We start from the raw sequence: 21,443 nt of genomic DNA, 5'->3' as shown, positions 1-21,443 counted from the left end.
TGTCATGTCTCCTGCCATTTTCTTGATTTCCTGTATTTTGCTTCTTTTCTCTTCTTATGCTTACTAAACTAGTCTTCTAGTGATTGTTGTCTAATGTGTTTTCTTGACTTTGTTTTCTTCAAATAGCTTACTTCCCTTTATTATTCTTTGTAAAGCTCATAGTGTTCATGGATTCCTTTCATCTTTGTCATGGAAGATTTTAGTTTCACTGTCCATTGTGAATGATAGCGTTGCTGGGTATGCCAGTTTGGGTTGACGGTTGTGGATCTTCATGACTTGAGTTATACCATTCCAGGCGCTCCTTGTTTTTGTGGAGATATCTGCAGTGATTCTGATCTTCTTTTCGCTATATTATAGCTCTCTGAACATCATGAACCAGGATACAATAAAGATACCTGCACAACCATGTTCGTTGCTGCACTATTCACAATAGCTGAGATATGGAAACAGCTTAGATGCTCCACAATAGACAAGTGGATCTGAAAAAAAAAAAGGTACCTATACATGATAGAATTTTACACAGGTGTATATACATGGCTATAGCACAATACATGAGGCTAGGTAGCTCATAAAGAAAGGAGATTTCCAAAACCACATGGTAATCCAAACCACATGGTAACAGCAGGGCAGATGGCTTTACAATAGCAGCGTGAGAAGGGTCACGGGAAGAAGGGAAGCCAGACAACAGGGAGAAGCCAGTTCCATTCTGCCCCAACAACCTTCCCTCAAAAGAACCAACTTGGAGTCCATGAGAAATACATTCACCACTTACAAGGGCGACACCCCCAATGACCTAATTGCCTTGCACTAAGCCCCACCCTTAAAGCTTATACTACTTCACCACAGGAGGAACAGGCTTTCGGAATGCAAATCCCTTGTGAGTCGTACTCAGACCTGGTCCAAACCACACCAGAAAGAGAGAGCCAACAGAGTCATCCACCTGGACAGCTTGCTGCGCAGGCTCATTCCTGGAGGGCACCTACGGGGACAGTGGTTGGAGAAGGTGGTCCTTTTCCCAGCTGGTGAATGGTCTTTGAATAGGAGAGTTTGAGCAGCCCTGCTGCTACTACCATCCCTGGCACTTGGTGGGCCCCTCGGCCCTTGTTTACTGGGGTCCACAAGGCACTTGCCCATCCTTGCCTCCAGCTAGAAAAGGCCCCTCTGCATCAGTACCCCAGAAAGAGCATGCCTTCAGGCCAATGAATGGCCAAGTGGAAGCCTGGGACGGACGATGGCACTGTCAGCAGCAAGGCCTAGTTCAGAGTCGGCTGCTACCCAGGCCACACCCAGAGCCCATGTCCTCCTATTTCTTGGCTGGGGACAGGACCACGGCCGCGGCTGAGACACTGGCCTTCCATATGGTGCTGATTAACGTGTTCATCCTGATGAGATGAGGAAAGAAAACTAGGAGGAAAGCAGCACGTGGGCAAACATTAGAAAGAGTGCTATGAAGGGAGGTGGGGTGATCTGAGTAGGTCTGCCAGCAGGGGAGCAGAGCAAGCGCTCGCTAGTGGCTGGTGCTCCATCGTTTGCCAGTTAGCATCTTGGGAAGGGTTGGGGGGATCGTGTACAGCTGGCTGACGCCGGACCTCTCGGCACCCCCACACCCCATCATCAGCGGCCTCGTCTCTGAGAAGGCAGTAACTGTGGGAGCGGCTAGAGGAAGGCGCTGCACGTTGGTAAACATTTTTATTGGGCAGATTGAGCCTTCGAGTTCACCCCAGGAGGAAAGGAGTTGAAGCTGTAAGGATTTCTGAGTGTTTCCACATTTATTACCAGAAAGAACATGTTTTAATCCTCAGGGCCACAGGCCACAGGCCGAGGGGAGGAGGGAGGGTCATGGGAGTCCAGGCGGCCACCAGGGCATGTCACTGCCTCTAGAGTGGCCCGGTGTCATGCTCTTCCTGCTGTGACACCAGGGGTGCGGCCGGGTTCTGAGGCTCATCCGTCACACGGATGAGCCTTTCCTTCCCTGAAGGAAAGGGAAGGACTGAGCGTGCCAACATGAAGCTTCTAGAATGGATCACACAGGAGAATCAAGGATTCACTAACTCGTAACACCTGGCCATCCACAAGTGTTTCAGATGGAGATTTTCAGATGATTTGTCTATGTGCCTCAATGTCACAACTGAACATCCCTAAGCCAAGAAATGCACAAAAAAAAGGTTTGGGTTTTGGAGGGCTTTAAGGTTTCAGCTTTTCAGAGTAGGGCTGCTTTCTGCTGCACGCTGAAAAGCATTAAGCAGGGATTAGAGACATGGCTCAGGTGATTGAGCTCTAGCCAATGAGCAAAAGCATCAGGTACCTGGTTCTGGTCTCTCACCAAAAAAATAAAAAGAAAAACATTGAGCAGGTTTATGGAGAGATGAGGAGCTTGGGTAAAACAGCAACTGAAGGATCCTGAACTCTAAGTGAGCAAGGTTCTCATGGTCAGCCTCTGCTGCTGGCACGCTTCCTGTGCTCCTCTGTTGCTTCCTCCTTCCTTCCTTCCTTCCTTCCTTCCTTCCTTCCTTCCTTCCTTCCTCTTTCTTTCTTTCTTCCTTCCTTCCTTCCTTCTTCTTTCTTCCTTCTTCCTTCCTTTCTTTTCTTTTTCTCTTTCTTTCTTCTCCTCCCCCCTTCCCTCCCTCTTTCCTTCCTTCTTTTTTTCTCTTTCCAGAAAGCATGATTATATGTGAGATGATTATCTTGATTGCCACTTAATTACCTGAGAGGTACCAATGTCCTTTTGGGAGTGTCTCTGAGGTGTGTGCAGAGACAAATGATTGACTTGTCAGGCAGCAGACTTCTGAGGGTAGACCCGCCCTGAATGTGGGGACCTGTGATTACCTCTAGAAGTGTTCAGTTGGACCAGTTTGGTAGTCTAGCAAACTGTTTACATAGGCTTTAATAAAGGCACTTCTTTTCCTTTCTGAAACAGAAGACACTTTTTTTTCTCTCTGATATGGGTTCTTTTGATTTAGTTTTTTATTGGCTTACACAACTTTTACAAGAAAAGGACTTCATTGTTACATATTCATATATAATTACAATGTATTCAAATCAATCACACCCCATCATTTTCCCTCCCATTCTTCTCACCTTGCCTCCCAAAATTTCAACAGGTTTTATTCTCTTTTCATAGTTGCAAACAATCTATTCTCAATCATATTCTTCCTCTTTCACCTTCCTTGTTTAACCCAACCCCCTCCTGCCAGTAAGGGCCCCTGACTGCGTCTCCTTCTCCACCTCCCACCCCCCCCCCCTTTTGGTCAAGAGCTTTCATTGAGGTTCTTTAAATGGTCTGCACCTAAAAGCATAATCATACACCCTGTCAAACTTAAGTAATAAAATTGTTTACATTCTCCCAGTATGATTTGTCACAGGATCAAGCTTAGTATCCCATTTATCTTTCCAAACTGCCTTCTAGACATTATTATCTCTATTATCTATCTATCTGTCATCAATTTATATCTACCACCTACCAACTATCTGTATCTGTCATCTATTTATCTATATCTATCATCTACCAATTTATATCTACCTATCTCTCTGGTTGTTCTTTTTACAAAAGTGAGATCATATTGTATAAAGTCTTCTATATCTTGTATTTTAAATTTAAGGATATATACCAAGCATCTTCTTTCATCAATGCATGTAGAATGATACCATTTAGAAATAATTGTATGATAGGAAATGCTAAGTATGGACCACAGTGTACTCAACTCTCTCCTTCTGATCAGCACATTGTTTAAAAAATTAAAATCAAAAGAGGCCTCTGTGTCTTTCTCTTGTTTGGTTTGGGAACAATTGTCTGTTCTTCTGGAAAATGACAAAGTACTTTGAAATTCTAATCTCCAATGACCAGGGTTGAGGTGTGCCCTCATAAATTTTTTAAAGTTCCTTGAAAGATTAAAATCTGCACAATTGGGATGTGCAAACATTGGGAATGATTCTATAGTAGGAGATGATTGTCTAGACTTCAGGAAGTCATGAGGAACACCTCCACCATGGAGAGCCCTGAGCTTCTCAAGCTTGTTCAGGGAGATAATGGTGGCACACATGTAAATGTGCTAAAGAAAGAAACCATGCATTGGGAACATCTTCTCCATTGAACAGTGGGTGCACCTCAACCAATGCATCTTAGAAAAGGAAAACAGCGTTGAACAAAGGCCTATACATCCATGCAAGAGTGTGAGTGTAGCTTTATTTAATAGGAAACAGCTAGAAGAAAACAACTGATACAAAAAACATGCTGATTGGTTTCGATGAGCTCAATATCCTTTCAGTCCTTTCCTGTAGTAACAATATGCAGGAGTAGAAAAATAACTAGTGGAGGAGAGGAGGAATGGAGGAATGGATCAAAAGATGCCAAGTAACCAAAAGGCAAGCAGGGAAGTTCAGCGATGTGATGTTCAACAATACAATTGTATTGTACTAGTGATAGCTTCTACATAAGTAGACGTCATCGGTTCTTGTGACATCCTAAGCGACCCAGAGGTGACTGCCATGCTGTGTCTTTCAGTAAATAAGCATTGCTAGAATCCTACATGCATCTACCCAGGGCATGTGGCAAGACTCAACCCTGACCAATAAATATAATTTACTTTCCAAAAGAGAGAAAAGATACTGAGGTATCCAATCATCATGAAGATGGATGCATAAATACTAACATGTTATATTATTGTTAAAAAGTTAAATGGTCGTGAAAATAGCCCATTTTCCCCCCAGGTGCCGGTGGCTCATAGCTGTAATTTTAGCTACTCAAGAGGCTGAGATCTAAGGATGACAGTTTAAGCCACCTTGGGCAGGAAAGTCCATAAGACTTTTATCTCCAACCACAACTACCTCACATCTCCCCTCCCCCCTACACACACACACAAAGATTAGAAATAGAGCTGTAGGTAAAGTGGTAGAGTGCTAGCCTTGAGCAAACATGCTCAGGGACAGCACTCAGACCCTGAGTTCAAATCCCTGAATTGGCAAGCACACACACAAAATAGCCCCCTCCTACTTTTTTTAAAAGGCATGTGTATTTTGTGTGAATGAGAAATATCAAAAAGCATAGAAGACAATAAAAATTTAAATCAGAAGGCATATGAAAGAGAGTAAAATTTGAAGATGATCAATAGAGAAGTAACTGAGCTTTTCTTTATAAATCAGAGAATCTACTGGGCACTAGTGACTCACGTCTCTCACCCTAACTACTTAGGTGGCTAAAATGTGGAGGATCCCTGTACGAAGTCAGTCCATGCAGAAAAGTCAGACAGAAACTCCATCTTTAATCAGCAAAAATCCAGGCTGGAAGCACGCCTCAGGTGGTAGAGCACCAGGTATGAGCAAGCAAGTCCAGTGAGTGTGAAGGCCCTGAGTTCAAGCTCTGGTGTCAATAACAACAAAAAAGTCTTTTGTAATTTAAGGAGTTCATTTTTTTTTTTCAAAATGGTCACATGGACAAGGAGAAATAGGGCTTGTCTTAGGAGGTATTAAAACCTATACTAAAGTAACCAATGAACAATATACTAGTACTAGTATCAATAACTAGAATACACATTTGGACAATACTTTTGTATTATTGACTGACATACCTCTGCACTTATAAATGAATGTACTGTCATAATTAAAGCAGCAAGGGCCAGATATTTCAGCAGCTCAAGGTAGAGTCCTGATCTAGCATCCAGATTCATAGAGACACCCTTCCATCCAGCTGATACTGAGTCATGGTGGATGGCTGGAAACTTGCGTGCCCTTTTGTGGCCTTGTGGCCACTGGAAGAGAGCTGAAGGGCTTGCGAGTGGGACAGTCCACAGCAGGCTATGGCCTGCTGGCTCTGCTGGGAGCCCCTTATAATGCGGCTGTAAGCCGGGACCTAACAACATCTCTGCCAATCAGGAAGCACCTTGAGAAAACTCCTGGCCACTCCCCTTCCTGCCACCCTCCATCCACGTGTATATCCGCCGGAAGGTGTGGATTGGGCACTTACCAATGGGGGCAGCTGTGTTCTCACCATTAAAAAAATTGTAGTTTAAGACTGGGCTTGGCTTGCCAGGCACTGGCAGAGGCTTGGTGGCTCTACCTTCTGAACCCACCAACCCTATCAAGAATGTCTGTCTGGCAGCCTGGCACTATTGGGCCTTATCTGTAATCCCAGGTATACTGAAAGATTTGATGTTTGAAGCCACTCCTGGCAGAAAAGTCAGCAAAACTCCATCTTGAAAATACCTAGCAAAAAGCTGGGCTGGAGGCATAGCCCAAGTTTTAGAGCATCAGCCAAGCAAGCAATCAGAGTAAGTGCCCTGAGTTCAAATCCCCCAAACAACAACAAATGTGTCCAGCAACACTAAAGCTTGGCATCCTACAGAGCTTTGGAAGTAAAATAGACAGGAAGGCTTTGGATCTCTTCAGGATGACCGATGGCATCAGACAAAATTGTCACTCATGGCATAGTACACAAGTACACAAGGAACTTTGTCCTTGTATTATTGTGGCTTCAAGTTCTGTGACATATAGGTGCTGGTCTTCAGGAACAGGTACGACGATTTGTAAGGTCAGTTGATTTTTCCGTGACCTTCAGTTTTCAAAAGCTTACGCTGGACTCCCACCCAGCTTCCTTAGCTCCTAGACTCCATGTCCCTTGTGGTTCAGCTTGTGTTTTGCTGTGTTTTTCATCAGCCATTCTCAACTTGCTGACCAGCTTCAGAAGATCACTCTACCAAGACTTCAGGAAGTACCTTCTCTTCATCCTGGTTCCCTTACGCAATGAAGGAAGGGCATCCTCCAATATCAGCTTTCCTGCAGATTTCTGGGGAAGGAGAGGTAACTGGAAGAACAAATGCCACTACTTTTCATTTTGCTGTAGACATGACAGTGAGCCAGTGTTATTACAATGTGTTACTAAATCTGAAATCACAATGACCAGTGAGTGACACTTCCTCTCATCACCCAACATCCTTAGTACATCATGTCACATGACTAAGTAGAACACCACCTCCAAGTGAGTGAACAAACCATCCTTGCCCAGTAGATCTAAAATCTTTGGGGTTTTTTTTTTGCCAGTCTTGGGGCTTGACCTCAAAGCCTAGGTGCTGTCCCTGAACCTCTTTGTGCTCAAAGCTAGCGCTCTACTACTTGAGCCACTTCCAGATTTTTCTTAGTAGTCTACTGGAGATAAGATTCTCACAGACTTTTCTGTAAAGTTTTGCAGAGTTTTGTCTAGCAGGCGTCATCTTCCTTTCCGGCCCTAAGCTTGATCTTACTTCTATTGGATTCCTGTCTGGTTTCCTCAATGGCCTGCACCTCGAGTTTTAGAAGATAATGGATGGGAGTCTTATGCAGATCAAAGCTCTGCAGAGGACTGCTTGGAATGAGTAATTAGGCAGAAGTTGTGAGGGCCTAGCTGGGACCTGACTAAGGGTGTTTGAAGTAGTTCCTGCCCCCCCAGTGGGCTGTGGACGCTGCTGCTTTCCTAGACGTGGCTGGACCTACTTGGCATACACTGTGACATTATTTAACTGCTGTACAGTTCCCTATGGCTATTGGGGTGATGATGCATGTGTGTGTGTGGGGGGGAACCAGTGGGCACGAGCAGAAAAGACAGCCATCAAACTGCTGGGAGCCTCCGCCTCTCCAGCTGGGAGCAGCTTCCATCAATCATCCTACCCCATTGTTTCTTGCTTTATGATCTTTTATATGACTTGCCAATAAAATTGAGTAGTTGTAATTTCTTAATATTTGGCCCCAAGTTACAGACTATGAATCAGTCTACCCCAACCTGTCTTTCTGACAGTAAATCTCAGCCCTGGATTGCTGACTTCCCGCTGGAAACCTTTCAAAGACTTCTTTTCTCACTTCTCACATATCACAAGAGTTGTTGCCACAGGCCCACCTTCTGGAAAAATCTATTGTCCTACTCACAGACTGTGTTCCTGAAACCTTTTCATTCTTCCCCTGGGTTTTTAGCTTTTTTTTTTTTATGACTTCACTACATTTTGTTTCTATTTTTCCATCTTTGCTTTGTGTATTGTCTCTTTGTCCTCTCTAGCTAACCTTTCCTGTTTGCTTGTGTGAATGTCATTACCCAGTGCTCCTAACCTTTTCCTTCCCACTCTCTCTAGTTCCTTGGTGGTCGCTGCCCGTGGCCTTCCGTGTCCCTTCCCACCCCCTCACTTGGGACATTGTTCTCTGTCCCCACTTCCCCTGACTACAAATGGAAGCCACTTCAGTATCCCCTAATGTGTTCTTTGCCACTCCATATGCTCTAAAAGGTGCATCCCCTCCATGAACATTAACACCCCCCCCCACACACATACACCTGTCACCAGGTGACTGGCAATGGGAGGGAGAGGATGCTCCTGTTAGGACCCCAGGCCTCTTCCTTTATAGTCAGGCCCTCAAAATTGTGAGGGCTGTGGGCAGGGGGACCTGGTCTCATCTTGTTTAAATGGCCGAGCTAGCATCTGGGGAAACCATGTCCCATGGCTATGGTGTGTAAACTCACCGAACAACTTCTTTTCTCTCCCACTCTGCCACTCAGTCTTTGGAAAATTTAATGTGATAAGAATGTATGCCCATGCTTAACACAGACCTTCAGAGTCGTTTTTGTAGGGGAATGAAAAAGGAAGAGACACAATATTTTATAGTATCTGTAATAAATGCAAAGAAATCAATACAAACAAAACTTGGCTTTAGCAAACTGTACATACATAAATATTTTTTATACTATAACATTCAACTCTTTTTTTCACATAAAGCCTTCAGTGATCTTATTGATTACATCTAGGTTTTCTCTTTATACCTTAAAAAAAAAGTGCCTTTTAGATTTACAGCTTGTGCGTCTAAAGCAAAGGTTAGAACATTACACCCCAAAGGAAAACAGGGAGAAAGGAAGCTGCCGTGTAAGTTCTTAAAAATCCTGTTACAAGGTTCTAGAATCTGCCAAGCACTTGCCGGCTGGTAGATTGTACAATACAGACGTGGTGCGTGGGTGGAGGCAGCAGCATCATGGGAGGGCTGCCCAGATGGTCCACTGAAGTCCTTGGCTATGCATCAAATGAGCCGGAGGCCCAGAATTCATGAAGTCCAGGCAACTTCAGGTGTCCTTAGTCTGTTTAGTGCTCAAACTCCAAGTGCCAGGCCTTCTCTCTGTTCTCTTCCTGTCACTGTTTATCACCCACTTCCAAAGCCATGATTTGTACACATTGGTTGTACAGGAGAGAGGAAGCTGCCACACCGAGGACTTCTGCCAAGATCAAGGTCCTGTCTGACAGTCTGGGATTGCTTTGGGCTTTCCTCCTGTCCCCAGCTCTTCTGCAGACGGCGTCTGCTTGGTTCAGAGTGGAGGAGGACCATTTGTGTATCTGAGCATGGGGTGGAATGATCGGGCAAAGTTATTGGAGAGCGCACAACTGTAGTCTTCCTCTGACATGGGTACGAGGCAGGCAAGGCCGATGAGGAGCAGCAGGAGCAGCTGAAGAGGGAGAGCCGCCCGGAGCACTCGGAACAGGAAAGCTCGACCAGACCTCGCGGGCGGAGGCTCAGAAAGGGAGGAATCGGAGCCACCTTTTGTGGACCTGAGAGTAGAATCAACATAAAAGACAAAACAAACTCAAGTAATTCAGATACTGCTTTGGGGCATCAGTGCCATCTTGGAAGGCAAGGGGCCGTGCGAAACACAGCCCAAGTTTGGGAATGAGATGCCAGCTTTCCATAGTGTGATTAGTTATTATCCCACTACTAAAGAGGTTGTTGGAAAATGCACTGACTGTATCCATCCATCCATCCACCCATATACATGTATATGTCTTGTCAATTAAGACAATGGAGGATACCATGGTTGAATCTTGCACTGGACCAGTATCTGACCCTCATAATAGTAGTTTTCAAAGCTTCACAAAGGACTCGTAAGGGAGTTCTCTACAGAGCACTGCTGTTGAAGGATGGATTCTAGGCTGATCTTGTCACTCACTCTGTGGCTTTGAAAACCTGCCACCATTTTTTTTGGAGGGGACAGATTGTCATTTTGAAGGTCAATGTTCTACACCTTCTTATTTTGATCATCCTTTACAACTGTGCACTGGAGACTGAGCATCAATTTCAGCATTCAAAAATGAATACTGAGTGGGGAAGCTGCCTCTCTGAATTGTGTGCTGCTATTTTCTCTGGGAAGGAGCTTCTAATGTTTTGTTTGCTTACTAGTGGAAAAAGTGAAGGCAGAAACGTCATTGGTATACATCCACACTTGCACAGCTTTGCATGGTTGCAAAGAATAAATATGCCAAGAAGACACATTCTCATACAGCTAGCATGCAGTCCTTAATGGTTTAGCATCATTAGGGGAAAGTGACATCCACTGACAGGTAGATGGAAAACTATGAAGAGATAAAACCATCTTGCTAACTCTGTAGGTCTGGATCATAAGAAAACTGTAGCGCCCTATTAACTATTAATTCTTGAAGACAGATTACCTGATTATCAATGGGGCAAAAGGGATGGCATTTAAGTACTACTTCAAATGAAAAAAACATATAGTCCCCTTAAAGGGGAGTGGATAGTGAGGGCTACTCAAAACTTTGTTATTAAACTATTGAAGAAAGAAGAGAGACTCTAGCATCCCTGAACTGCACTGTCTTTCTTGTAGTGTAATGAGAAAACTAACAACAACAAAACCAACAACTTCTTGGTCTGACTTAGACCCTTGTTTCTTTCTGAGGTTGCATTCTAGGGGTTGTGTATCCTTAAACAACTCTTCTTGCCTCTGTGTACCAACTCCTTTGCTGACCTCTTCAAATTAGACTAGATGGTTTCTCAACTTCTCTGTTCCATGTTTTATATGATTTATGAGTTGTACTAATTTTTCAGTGTAAACAAGCTCCCAACTGAGAGGCCACAAGAATTCAATCACCATCTAGTGGTCAAATTGCTTAAGTGCCCTATGCCAAGCCCAGAGAATTATTCCTAATGAAGCAGAATGAAAAAAAATGTGTATTTTGTAGAGATATAGTAAGGCATAAAGAAAAATGTCATCCATATGCCTTATTGATAGATGAAGAGAAATAGAAACTTCTCAAGTTATCTAATTATAAAATATCATGTTGAGACAGGGCTATGGCAAGTAATCTATTTCCTAATGTTGTAGATAAGTAGCTAAGGAGAGTTAACAGTTATTCTTCAAATTGCTAGGCAACACTCTGAGCCTTTATCTTGGGTTCTCTCACTTAATCCTCCTAACAGTCAACCAGGGTAGGCTTATTAGCTTCATTTATAGTCTAGGGAAAGGGGACTCAGTAGCAGGCTTCAGATGGCATAGCTATTGAGGGTCAGAATTCAGGTTTCAACCCTAGAACTCAACTCCCAGAATCTGGCCTCTATAGCTAGTAAATGACTCACCCCAAATTTCACAACCAAAGAGATCTCACAAGAATTCACCAAAATCTGTTTGCCACACTTTTGACGATGCTATGATCTTTTGTTTGGTGACACAAATGAGAGTCCTATCCTACGGGTCATTTATGTCACACGCATCTCACATATTGAAGCAAAAAAGAGAATATTTGTACCCTATTTAGAACTGCTTTCTTGGTATTTATTATCCATGTCTCTAGTCATAAAGCTTCTGACCACCCAATCATTGTAGTGACATAAGAGTATTTTGTGTTTGGGTGGTTATATAATTACAAGGAAGTCCCTTAGTCTCTCTGGCCTTTAGTTTTCTCATTTGAAAAAGAAGACAGAAGCCTTAATATATTAAAAAATTTCCTGTTTGATAGTTCATGATTCAGTGGTTTGTTTCAAAGGCTCATAGTGGTGGGCAGATTGACACATATTGATATTACAATCCAACACAGAGGGATCGTGCTTTTCTGTCAATTATTAGCTTATTATTTTTTGTTTTTTTTGTAATTAGGTCAATGATCAAGATCAACATGGGAGTAGTGCATTGACTGTTCATTCCTGTGAAACACTCAAAAGGTCGTCATTTCCAGATCCTAGGCTCACATGTTCTAGGGCCATTTGAAGGACATGGCACATTTAACAACATCAGAGAATTCTTTCCTAACATTTAATTGCTGTGTGGCTTTTAATATTAAAGAATGCCAACCTAGGGAGATGCAATGGGCTGAGACAGGGACACACAGTACTTACCAACTGTCCACAGTCCACCGAGATGTCTCATCTACCTACTAAGAAAAATGCTCACCTCTCAGGGCCAACTACTGGAGTTTCAACATGCCCAAATTTACCTCTTCTTCAGGGTGACCATGTTTCAGACATTTTAGGACTGGTAGGTTAATTCTCTCAGATTAAAAGGGTATGTATTTATTGAGTTTAAATCATCTAAGTTTCAAGAATCTTGGGAAATTCAACAGGGAGAGAATGAAAACAACTAAAAAAAATTATCTAGACACTGGTAATTCTCCATTGGTCTTACTACATGGGTGAAGGACAGTGTATACTGTGTTTATACAGGAAAAGTGGCGTGTAAACTTACTCAAGAAAATCAGTGGAGGTAATTGCTTATTCTCTACCAGCAAATATTTATTTGGGGGCCATTCCTAGCCTTCACATTTCTGAATAACTGCCCAAGAATTGTTTTGTCATTGTTCTAAAATATACATTTTGTTTTGAGGGAAGGAAGATGGTAAGGTGGGAAAGAAGCGGGGCCTAACAGCACCACCTACCACACACACCAAAGAAAGTGCCTATAACAGAGACAGGACACATCTGAATGTCATCTCACGCCGTGTGCTTAAAAAGTTCTACATAATCAAGGGAAAACAATGAGTTAATTCTGTGCACATGTCATGTAAAGTTCAGTGAATAGAAATTTTCGATTCATTTCGCTCCTGGTTCATCAGCATCGGCAGTATGATGCGTGAATTTGTGCATAGACATTTTTCGGCTTTCTATGGTCTACTGTTTTCCCTAGTGATCTTTGAAATCCAGTGCTTCCTGGATATGAGGCTCAGAAGGTAAGTTTTTAGAGTCTATAGTACCCCAGTCTTTTCTTATTAAAACCACATATCCAGCTAGTCCTCTGCTCCCTTAGGCAGCCTGTGCACCTGTCTGAGCTTTCCACGAACAGTCCCTCAGTGGGGTAGCGTAGGTAATGCACTAGAGTGTAGTCAGGTGAGCTAGGTGTTCACACTTCTTATACACCAAGTCCTTGTCTATAGACTTCTGCAAAGTCTCAGTGGGGGAAGGAAGGTACACAAGTACTTAGCATAGTGCTTGAAACAGAGTAAGCACTAAATAAATGTTAGAAATTTATCACTATTACCTGTACAATGTGCCATGAGTAGGCTAACTCATGCCCCTGGAATGACTGGATCCAGCCTGCTTTCTCAAGGAATTCAGGTTCAATGATTATGTTTAAAGGGATGTGATAAATCTGACTCCTTCTCCAGACATGCTGGGAATGTCTTCTCAAAGGAAAAGCCAACTAGAGTTCTCCCTGACTTCGGGGCAGGGTTGGGCAGCCTTCCTTCTAGGGAGGCTTGCTTTATCATCAGATTCTTTGAATAAGTTTTGACCAAACAGACCTCTGAGAAGAGCCTGACAGAAAGGATCTGGAAATAAATTCTATAAGGATCGGAATGTATTTATAGGAGTCCTTAATGTACACACACCCCCCACCTCTAACTTGCTTAGATATATTTGCCTACTTTTAACAAATTAAAAAACGAGGTCTTTTCCCTTCCCTATCAGGACTTCAGCCCTAGCATTACCATTCTCATTCTGTCTTTATTTTCCATGCAGAAGGTACCAAAGGCCAACAGACTCCAGGGTAGTTCTGCGTTTTACAATCCTAAGCTTTAGGAATGAAGTCATCATTCACTGTAACCATACTACAGAGCAATGACTCCTTCCTCTTGAGGGAATAGGAGTGAAGTCTTCCCATTTGTCAAGTCTAACTCAGTCACAGCACTGAAGAACTCTTGGTGATAGGGTTAGAATGTTTTAAGTTAGATGGAGAAAAAGTGTAATGTCTGGATTGTCAGAAGCATTGCACACTTCTATCTCAATCTCAAATAGAAAACTTGAATAGTAAGAGTTATTATGACTTATCCATAGATTTTATTTTCTAACTTCTCATAATTTGGGGAAGTTCTGGGAAAGTCACTGTAATTGGTCTGTATTCTGGTACATGAAAGGAGCCATTATGTCTTAATGTTGTAGGTCTACAGCCTAGACAAAATAGGTGTTCAGTGACTACCATTCTCAATCTATATTAAAATATTAATAACATTATATCAGGATATGGAATTACTTTCATGAATCAATCTGAAGCAGCTAACAGGCTATTCATATTAATATCTGCCTCTAAACAACAACAAAACCCATGTAACTATTCCTTGCAAACGAATACCTAGGCCTTTCCAATGCTGTCTTTCTCTCCTCAGAAGAAAGAAGTGTGCCTGAAGAGATTCTCACTGCAGATCTCCCAAAGAACTGTTGTACTGCAGTGACCTTTCAAATTTGCTGGACCAGTGCAAGATCAAACATGAGGTACCCAAAGTCTCTCTGCAAAGGAACACGGCGACAGCGCAGGAAGTGGGTGAACTTCCTCCACTCCCGCCCCTCCCTACCACCCCCACCATGGGCTCTGCATGTTATTGTCAGGGATGGGTGCACCCAACGTGAGGTGCCAAGGAGTTACAAAGCCCAAGACTGTTCAACCCGTCTGCCAAGGTGTTTGATTTAGTCTGCCACCGAAGTACAGACTATTGGTATTCCATTCCCTCCTGCGTAGCCCAGTGAACTTGGTGCTGAAAGCTCAGAAAGATGTTAATCAACAGTGCTGGGCAGAGCAGAGCTGAAAGCAGCCTGGCAGAAGTCATGGTGAGAAGGTGGCTGACCCAGCCTTCCCTTGGCTTTGTGAGAAGATCTCTGTGGCTAGCTTGGACAGCTGTGGGAGCAGATGGATTGGATAGTTGGGAAGCAGAGGTAACTGCCGTCCGTATCGCAGAAGAGTCTAAGCACTCTTGTTCTCATGGCAATCATTTGTAGCAACCAAAGCCCCACTATCAAGATAGTCTCCATTCTGGGGTCATGGTCCACCAGCAGTTTGGGAAAAAAAAAAGAGGGATGATATCATACAATGCTCTATCTGTAACAAATGTTGTGTGTTGTTGCTGTTTATTCTTTTCTTATATGGAGCAAAGAGGGTATCAGAATACCCACAGATGTCCCCATTACATTCAAAATTCTCTGGGAGTTTTTCTCATTATTGCGGTTTTGCTAGGGATAAAGAAGCCCCCACAACATTCTCTTCGAACCAAAAAAGGAAAAAAAGAAAAGCAAAGCAAAAGAATAACCGTAGTAAAAGGAAGCTTAAAACCAGAAAGCATATCCAAATACGTTCTGCCTTACTTCAGCTGAGAGGGAATGACCACATACACCAGCCAGGCCCTTCGGCACACAGCTGGGAAACTAAAACTATTACTCAGGAGTTGTTTACAGTTTTACATTTCTCCATCCTCACCCTCCTTCCAGGAATTAAATTCCTGCTCACTGTGATAAGGTTCCAGTGGGGCAAATATTTTCACGGAGAACTTCTGGGGACTGGAATGAAAATAACTAGCTTCAAAGACAGTGTCTTCATTAAAAAAAAAAATTCTGGGGAAACACGAACTGATTGGTGGAAGGGCAAAGGAGCACAGACATCACACCAACAACAAAGAAGGCAAAGCACTACTAACTGCAGAAGTGAGGGCTCAGGGAGGCCAGGCTGGAGCAGAGGGGTGGCTGGGGCTCAGCTCTAGGTGGTTACTGGGCAGGACACCGGCTGATCGGGGATCCAGAGTGAGAGAGCTTGCCAATGCAAGGAAGGTAAGTGGCTGAGTGTGCAGGCAAGAGGGGAGTTTTAGGACAAGCGGAAGAGAGAGAGGGGCCTGTCAACGTTCAATGAAGTACACCAAATCAGGACTTAGCCATTTTGAGAATCCAAAACCCACAATCTGGATAAAACAGGGAGATAAAAATAAAAAAAGCTGGGGATATTAGTATATTTTATGCAGATTTGTGGGTTCTGTGAATAGTAATAATTCACTGATTGATTACCTGTCTTATTGTAAAATCTAGAAAGGAAGAGGATGATAAAAATCTGTCATGAATCAATGGCGATTGAATCCTCACTGATTTAAACAATGGACACAGAGAATGCCCTTTGATGGAAGGTTTGGTATAGTTCACAAAAGTTCGATGAAATCCAAATACGCTATGCTCAGATTTATTTGTGATTTCCATTGAGAATAGCCCTTCCGATTTACTCAGAAAGAATGTGGGTGGAAATGAGTAATTTCTCAACAGTCCTGAGGCAGACCAGAGACAGGCTTCCCTAAGTCATGAGCCATTTTCATCATCCTCTTGAGGCTCTAGAACAGTGTGGAAACCAGGAGAACAAGGTACCTGCTATTTGGACTGCTGACAGAGGGTCCAGGCTGGGAGAGACTACATTTGCCTCGTGGCTGTTTGCAATGAACAGGGGTAAAGAAAGAAGAGTGTTCAGTCCAGGCAAATAAAGACAAGCTACTGATGAAGATAACTAAAAGTGCGGCAAAGAAAAAACAAATTAAACGAAATGATCAGTACCCACAGACCAAGGAAACTGGCTTTTCTTCAACTGAAGAAGTGATATGAATTCATGTCTAAATTATTAGTCATAAAATAAACATAAATGGTGGTTCTGAGGGATACCTTTTCGTGTCAGAAACACAATTGACAGTGCTACCTAAATATCTCTGCACATCTGCTAATACCAGACAAAATTCACTAGGCTCTGCTCTATTACATATTCCTTCCCTTCTTCCTCCCCACCTCCCTCCCTCTCTCTTCTTTCTTTCTTTCTTTCTTTCTTTCTTTCTTTCTTTCTTTCTTTCTTTCTTTCTTTCTTTCTTTCTTTGTTCTTTCTTTCCTTCCTTCATTTCCTTCTCTCTTTCTTTCCTTCCTTCCTTCCTCTCCCTTTCTTTCTTTCTTTTTTCTTTATTTCCTTCCTTCATTTCCCTCTCTGTTTCCTTCCTTCCTTCTTTCTTTCCTTCCTTCCTCTCCCTTTCTTTTCTTTTTCTTTCTTTCTTTCTTTCCTTCCTTCATTTCCTTCTCTCTTTCTTTCCTTCCTTCTTTCCTTCCTTCCTTCCTTCCTCTCCCTTTCTTTCTTTCTTTTTTCTTTATTTCCTTTCTTTATTTCCCTCTCGGTTTCCTTCTTTCCTTCCTTCCTTCCTTCCTCTCCCTTTCTTTCTTTCTTTTTTCTTTTTTCTTTATTTACTTCCTTTATTTCCCTCTCTGTTTCCTTCCTTCCTTCCTTCCTTCCTCTCCCTTTTCTTTCTTTCTTTCTTTCTTTCTTTTCTTTCTTTCTTTCTTTCTTTCTTTCTTTCTTTGTTCTTTCTTTCCTTCCTTCATTTCCTTCTCTCTTTCTTTCCTTCCTTCCTTCCTCTCCCTTTCTTTCTTTTTTCTTTATTTCCTTCCTTCATTTCCCTCTGTTTCCTTCCTTCCTTCTTTCCTTCCTTCCTTCCTCTCCCTTTCTTTTCTTTTTCTTTCTTTCTTTCTTTCCTTCCTTCATTTCCTTCTCTCTTTCTTTCCTTCCTTCTTTCCTTCCTTCCCTCCTTCCTCTCCCTTTCTTTCTTTCTTTTTTCTTTATTTCCTTTCTTTATTTCCCTCTCGGTTTCCTTCTTTCCTTCCTTCCTTCCTTCCTCTCCCTTTCTTTCTTTCTTTTTTCTTTATTTCCTTCCTTTATTTCCCTCTCTGTTTCCTTTCTTCCTTCCTTCCTCTCCCTTTCTTTTCTTTCTTTCTTTCTTTCTTTCTTTCTTTCTTTCTTTCTTTCTTTCTTTCTTTCTTTCTTTCTTTCTTTCTTTTCTTTCTTTCTCCTTCCTTCCTTTTTCTCTCTTTCCTTCCTTCCTTCCTTTCTATCTCTCTTTCTTGTCTTTTTTCTTCCTTTCCTTCCCTCCTTTCCTTCCCTCCTTTCCTTTCCTTCCCTTCCCTTCCCTTCCCTTCCCTTTCCCCTCTCTCTCTTTCTTTCTCTCATTCTCTCTTCTTTCTTTCTGTGCTAGGGTTGGGGCTTGAACTCAAGGCTTGAATCCTTTAGCTTTTTGACTGAAGGCTGATGTTCCATCCCTTGAGCCACACCTCTACTTCCAGATTTTTTGATAGTTGATTGTTGATAAGAACCTCTTGGGCTTTCCTGCCCAGACTGGCTTTGATCCTTGAGTTTCAGAACTCAGCCTTTTGAGTAGTTAGGATTACAAGCATAAGTCACTAGCACCCAATGCCTACTACATATTTCAAAGATACTTTACATCGTTCTTTTCACCTTTTAGAAGATAAAAACATTAACTTTTGGTAGTAATATGATGCAGTTTTGGGTAGTAATGAAACCCAACAAATTACAGTATCCAAGATGAAATCAAGGCTAAAATTTGAATTGAAAAGCCAGTATTCCTTCACATTCTTAAACTAGGATCTATAGGAAACTAGTGAATGTAGTAAAAATAAAACAGTCCTAAGAAGGATAATACATTTATCAGCATAGAACGTAAGTGTATTTAAACAAAAAAGTACAAATGAAATCATTACTTCTAAAAACTAAGGGGGAAATGGAATGCATATAATCATAAAGCTGGACCAAAAACTAAAAATGAAGGAACAAAACGAAAACAAGCTTTTAATTACACAGAGAAGTCAAGGTATAGAGGGGAGCAGGGGCCAAGTTTGCCTTCTCTCCCTGCGTTCTGTGAGGCAGACCCACCACGGGCTTTGTGGGGGTCAGCTGGGTAGCTGCCACATTTTTAGGGTTAGTACAGACACCAAAACCCTTCAAAGACCACTGTTCTGAAGCCTCTGTGCTTGAGAATCAGTAAGACATCCACTCATCCATTCAGTGGACTCATTAGATGTTCACAGCTGAGGCCTTTCCCATGTGGCAGCCTACCTTTGATAGGTGGGTATGGTGGTGGTGGTTGGATGGAAGGAGCCACCAAAGGGACCCATGTGCACCATGTGTACATTCTAGAAATGGCCATGGGAGCAAAAAAAGTAAATTTTTTTCCTGCATGCCAGCCACACGTTGAGCCCCAAATCTTTGGATAAACAAAATAGCTGTTTTCCATTCCTGAGCATGTGGTGGAAGGGCCTGTCGTGGGGCTGGGGAAGCAGTTCTGCACTGGGGACAACCCTCTCCTGCTTAGGGACTCTTTCCTCAAGCCTGTGGACCCTGTGGTGTGCACAAATGCTGCCATTCCCCTGTGTTCCCCCTTCCCCCTGACCCATGGGCTAGCTGACAAGGACCAGTGCAGAGTTACCGATTTCTGTCTGTTCGGGGTGCTTCTTCCTGACGTGGGACTCACAGAACCTGATGTGTCCAGCTCATCAGCGGAAGACCAGGAAGACAAATCCTACAAGAGAAAGCGTCCTTTAACAACTCCATGACCCAAAGCCATGGGGCCTCCCTATGCACAACACATTTCCTACACCAGCCCTATCCATTCCTGTATCTCCACCATACATATGAGACCATTCCTCGGGAGAAAGGCAACCAGATACTACACAGAGAGCTCATTCTTCCAGTGTACTGGGATTTCCTGGCTGTAAGTTTGGTCCTTCTGAAAAATACAACCATAGTGGAATTATTGTAGCATTATTAGTTTGGGACACAGATATATATGGGTTGATACTGCTTGGGAGGCAAAGGAGTCTGTTTTGACAGCTACAGATCATTTAAGCCAGCTAGAATTCCATTCATTTAACTCAGGGACAAATGACTATCTTTCAGGAGACTAGCTTACAGAATCAGAGAAATTGGATTACCTCTGTCTTGGCTGCTATTCAGAGCAGATTGCCCTTCCCCACACTTGTAGGGAGACTGTGTGTGACTCTGTGAGAGGATTTCACAACTGAGTGCTGGAAATCTAACCGTGCATCCCTGTACCAGCCAGTACATTCATCACAACAGTCAAGGACAATGGGAAGACAAATGAGCAGAGGACCATTATCTGTGAATGAGTTACTAATACATGCATGAGGAGATTTAAGCTTTACAGGTGTAGACTTCAAAACTTAAATGCAACGGTTGGTTTGTTCCATCATGGCTAACTAGTCATGTGTAAAGTCTTAAATAAGCAGGGTGAAACCAAATATCATGTGGGTAGTTGTGGTAAGAGTAGTCTACTGATAGGAGCTAGATCTTTTGTAATTAATAGAATCCAAGGCAGTGTTGTACTATAATATAATATAATATATATATTATATGAGTTTGCTTTTGTGTTCTGAGGCAGGATTTGGAAGCACAGTAGCTGGAAGGAGATTCCCCATCCTGACATGTGCTACAGTGGACAGTCCATCATGGGCGGACACGCTGTACTTTGGCCTCTTTTAAGAATATGATTCTCTGAAGCCTGAAGAGGGCGTACCTGCTGACTGCTTGACATGTCCAGGACCTTCTCCAGGTCCTTGATATGATGACTGACCTCCTTCAAGAGGAGTTTGAGCCGGTTTCCAATAACATGGACTTTTTCTTTGGCTTCCAGACAGTCTGCACCTTCAGCATTCACCAGGAGTTGGCGAGACATGTCTTGCAGTGAGGCTACTCTGTGCTGGGACTCCAGCAGCTCTCGCTTTATTTGCTGTGCACATAAAAGGAAGTATCATGTAAGGAGTTTTGATAGTTGGACAAAGTTCTCAAAGTGGGTGGTCACACACGTGTGTCAGCATGTGAAGTTCACACTCTAAAGGAGGCCACAACTATGGCAGAGACGTGGGGATTATGTTTTAATTCTGGCTATCCTAAAATTACTTTGCAAAAGGCCTCTGAACCTCTCTGATTCTGTTTACTCATGGGAGGAGGCCTATGTTTTCTATCCACAGTAGCATCATTGGAAGATTTATATTGGGTAATGGATGCAGAGGTATTTAAAGTACTATGCAAATGAAGTATACCATCGTCTTTTAAACAACAGAAAAAAAAACACCACACATGATTATCAAGGAAATAGCAAAACTCAAGTATGTCTGACCAGACTGATATCTAATTAAGACTTTAAAAAAATACAAGGTAATTCATCACTCACAGCATAATGGCAAAGGTTAAAGCTGAGTAAAAATACAATTGCACAGCAATTTCCTCTTGCTTTCTATGACTTTCTAGTACTGAATTAAAAGCTAGTGATTGCTCGTTTAGGTTGTTAAGTGTTGAATGTGAAGACAGATCATTTTAAAAATACAGAAAGCTGCAAAAGACAAAACATTTTTTTCATTCTAATGGAGTTCAAATACTATTCTTTATCTTCTGTAAAATTCATTTGCATACACAGTGCATTATATCCCCCCAAGAATCTGCACAGTAACTTTGTTTGAATTTAGTGCTTGAGACAGTATGATTTGTGCCCACTTATGACAATAAAGTAACCCTTCACATTCCTCTTTTCCTAAGTTTTCAGGAACCATATATTTAATTTATCATGAAAAGAATAATTTAAAAAAAA

General features: G+C 42.5%; 1 protein-coding gene across 16 annotated transcripts in view; it reads right to left on the bottom strand.

Annotated features, from left to right (window-relative positions):
• Nucleotides 1-5,569: 5,569 nt before the first annotated feature.
• Syne1 (spectrin repeat containing nuclear envelope protein 1) overlaps nt 5,570-21,443 on the bottom strand; it is a 406,378-nt gene continuing 390,504 nt past the window's right edge. For 12 of the 16 annotated variants that reach the window (XM_070010431.1, XM_070010439.1, XM_070010433.1 and 9 more), the window contains 4 exons: nt 20,373-20,585; nt 19,266-19,358; nt 16,384-16,442; nt 5,570-9,545 (listed from right to left, as the gene is read on the bottom strand). In XM_070010431.1, coding sequence (XP_069866532.1) covers nt 9,305-9,545; nt 16,384-16,442; nt 19,266-19,358; nt 20,373-20,585 — 606 coding nt within the window. In that variant the 3' untranslated portion in view covers nt 5,570-9,304. The remainder of the gene's footprint in view (nt 9,546-16,383; nt 16,443-19,265; nt 19,359-20,372; nt 20,586-21,443) is intronic. The other 4 variants (XM_070010443.1, XM_070010444.1, XM_070010445.1 and 1 more) reach the window with 3 other exon arrangements.

The sequence above is a fragment of the Dipodomys merriami genome, unplaced genomic scaffold (genome assembly GCF_024711535.1).
Source record: "Dipodomys merriami isolate MVZ:Mamm:240054 unplaced genomic scaffold, mDipMer1.0.p SCAF_8, whole genome shotgun sequence".
NCBI lineage: Eukaryota > Metazoa > Chordata > Mammalia > Rodentia > Heteromyidae > Dipodomys > Dipodomys merriami.
This window is presented reverse-complemented; position numbering and strand designations above follow the sequence as displayed.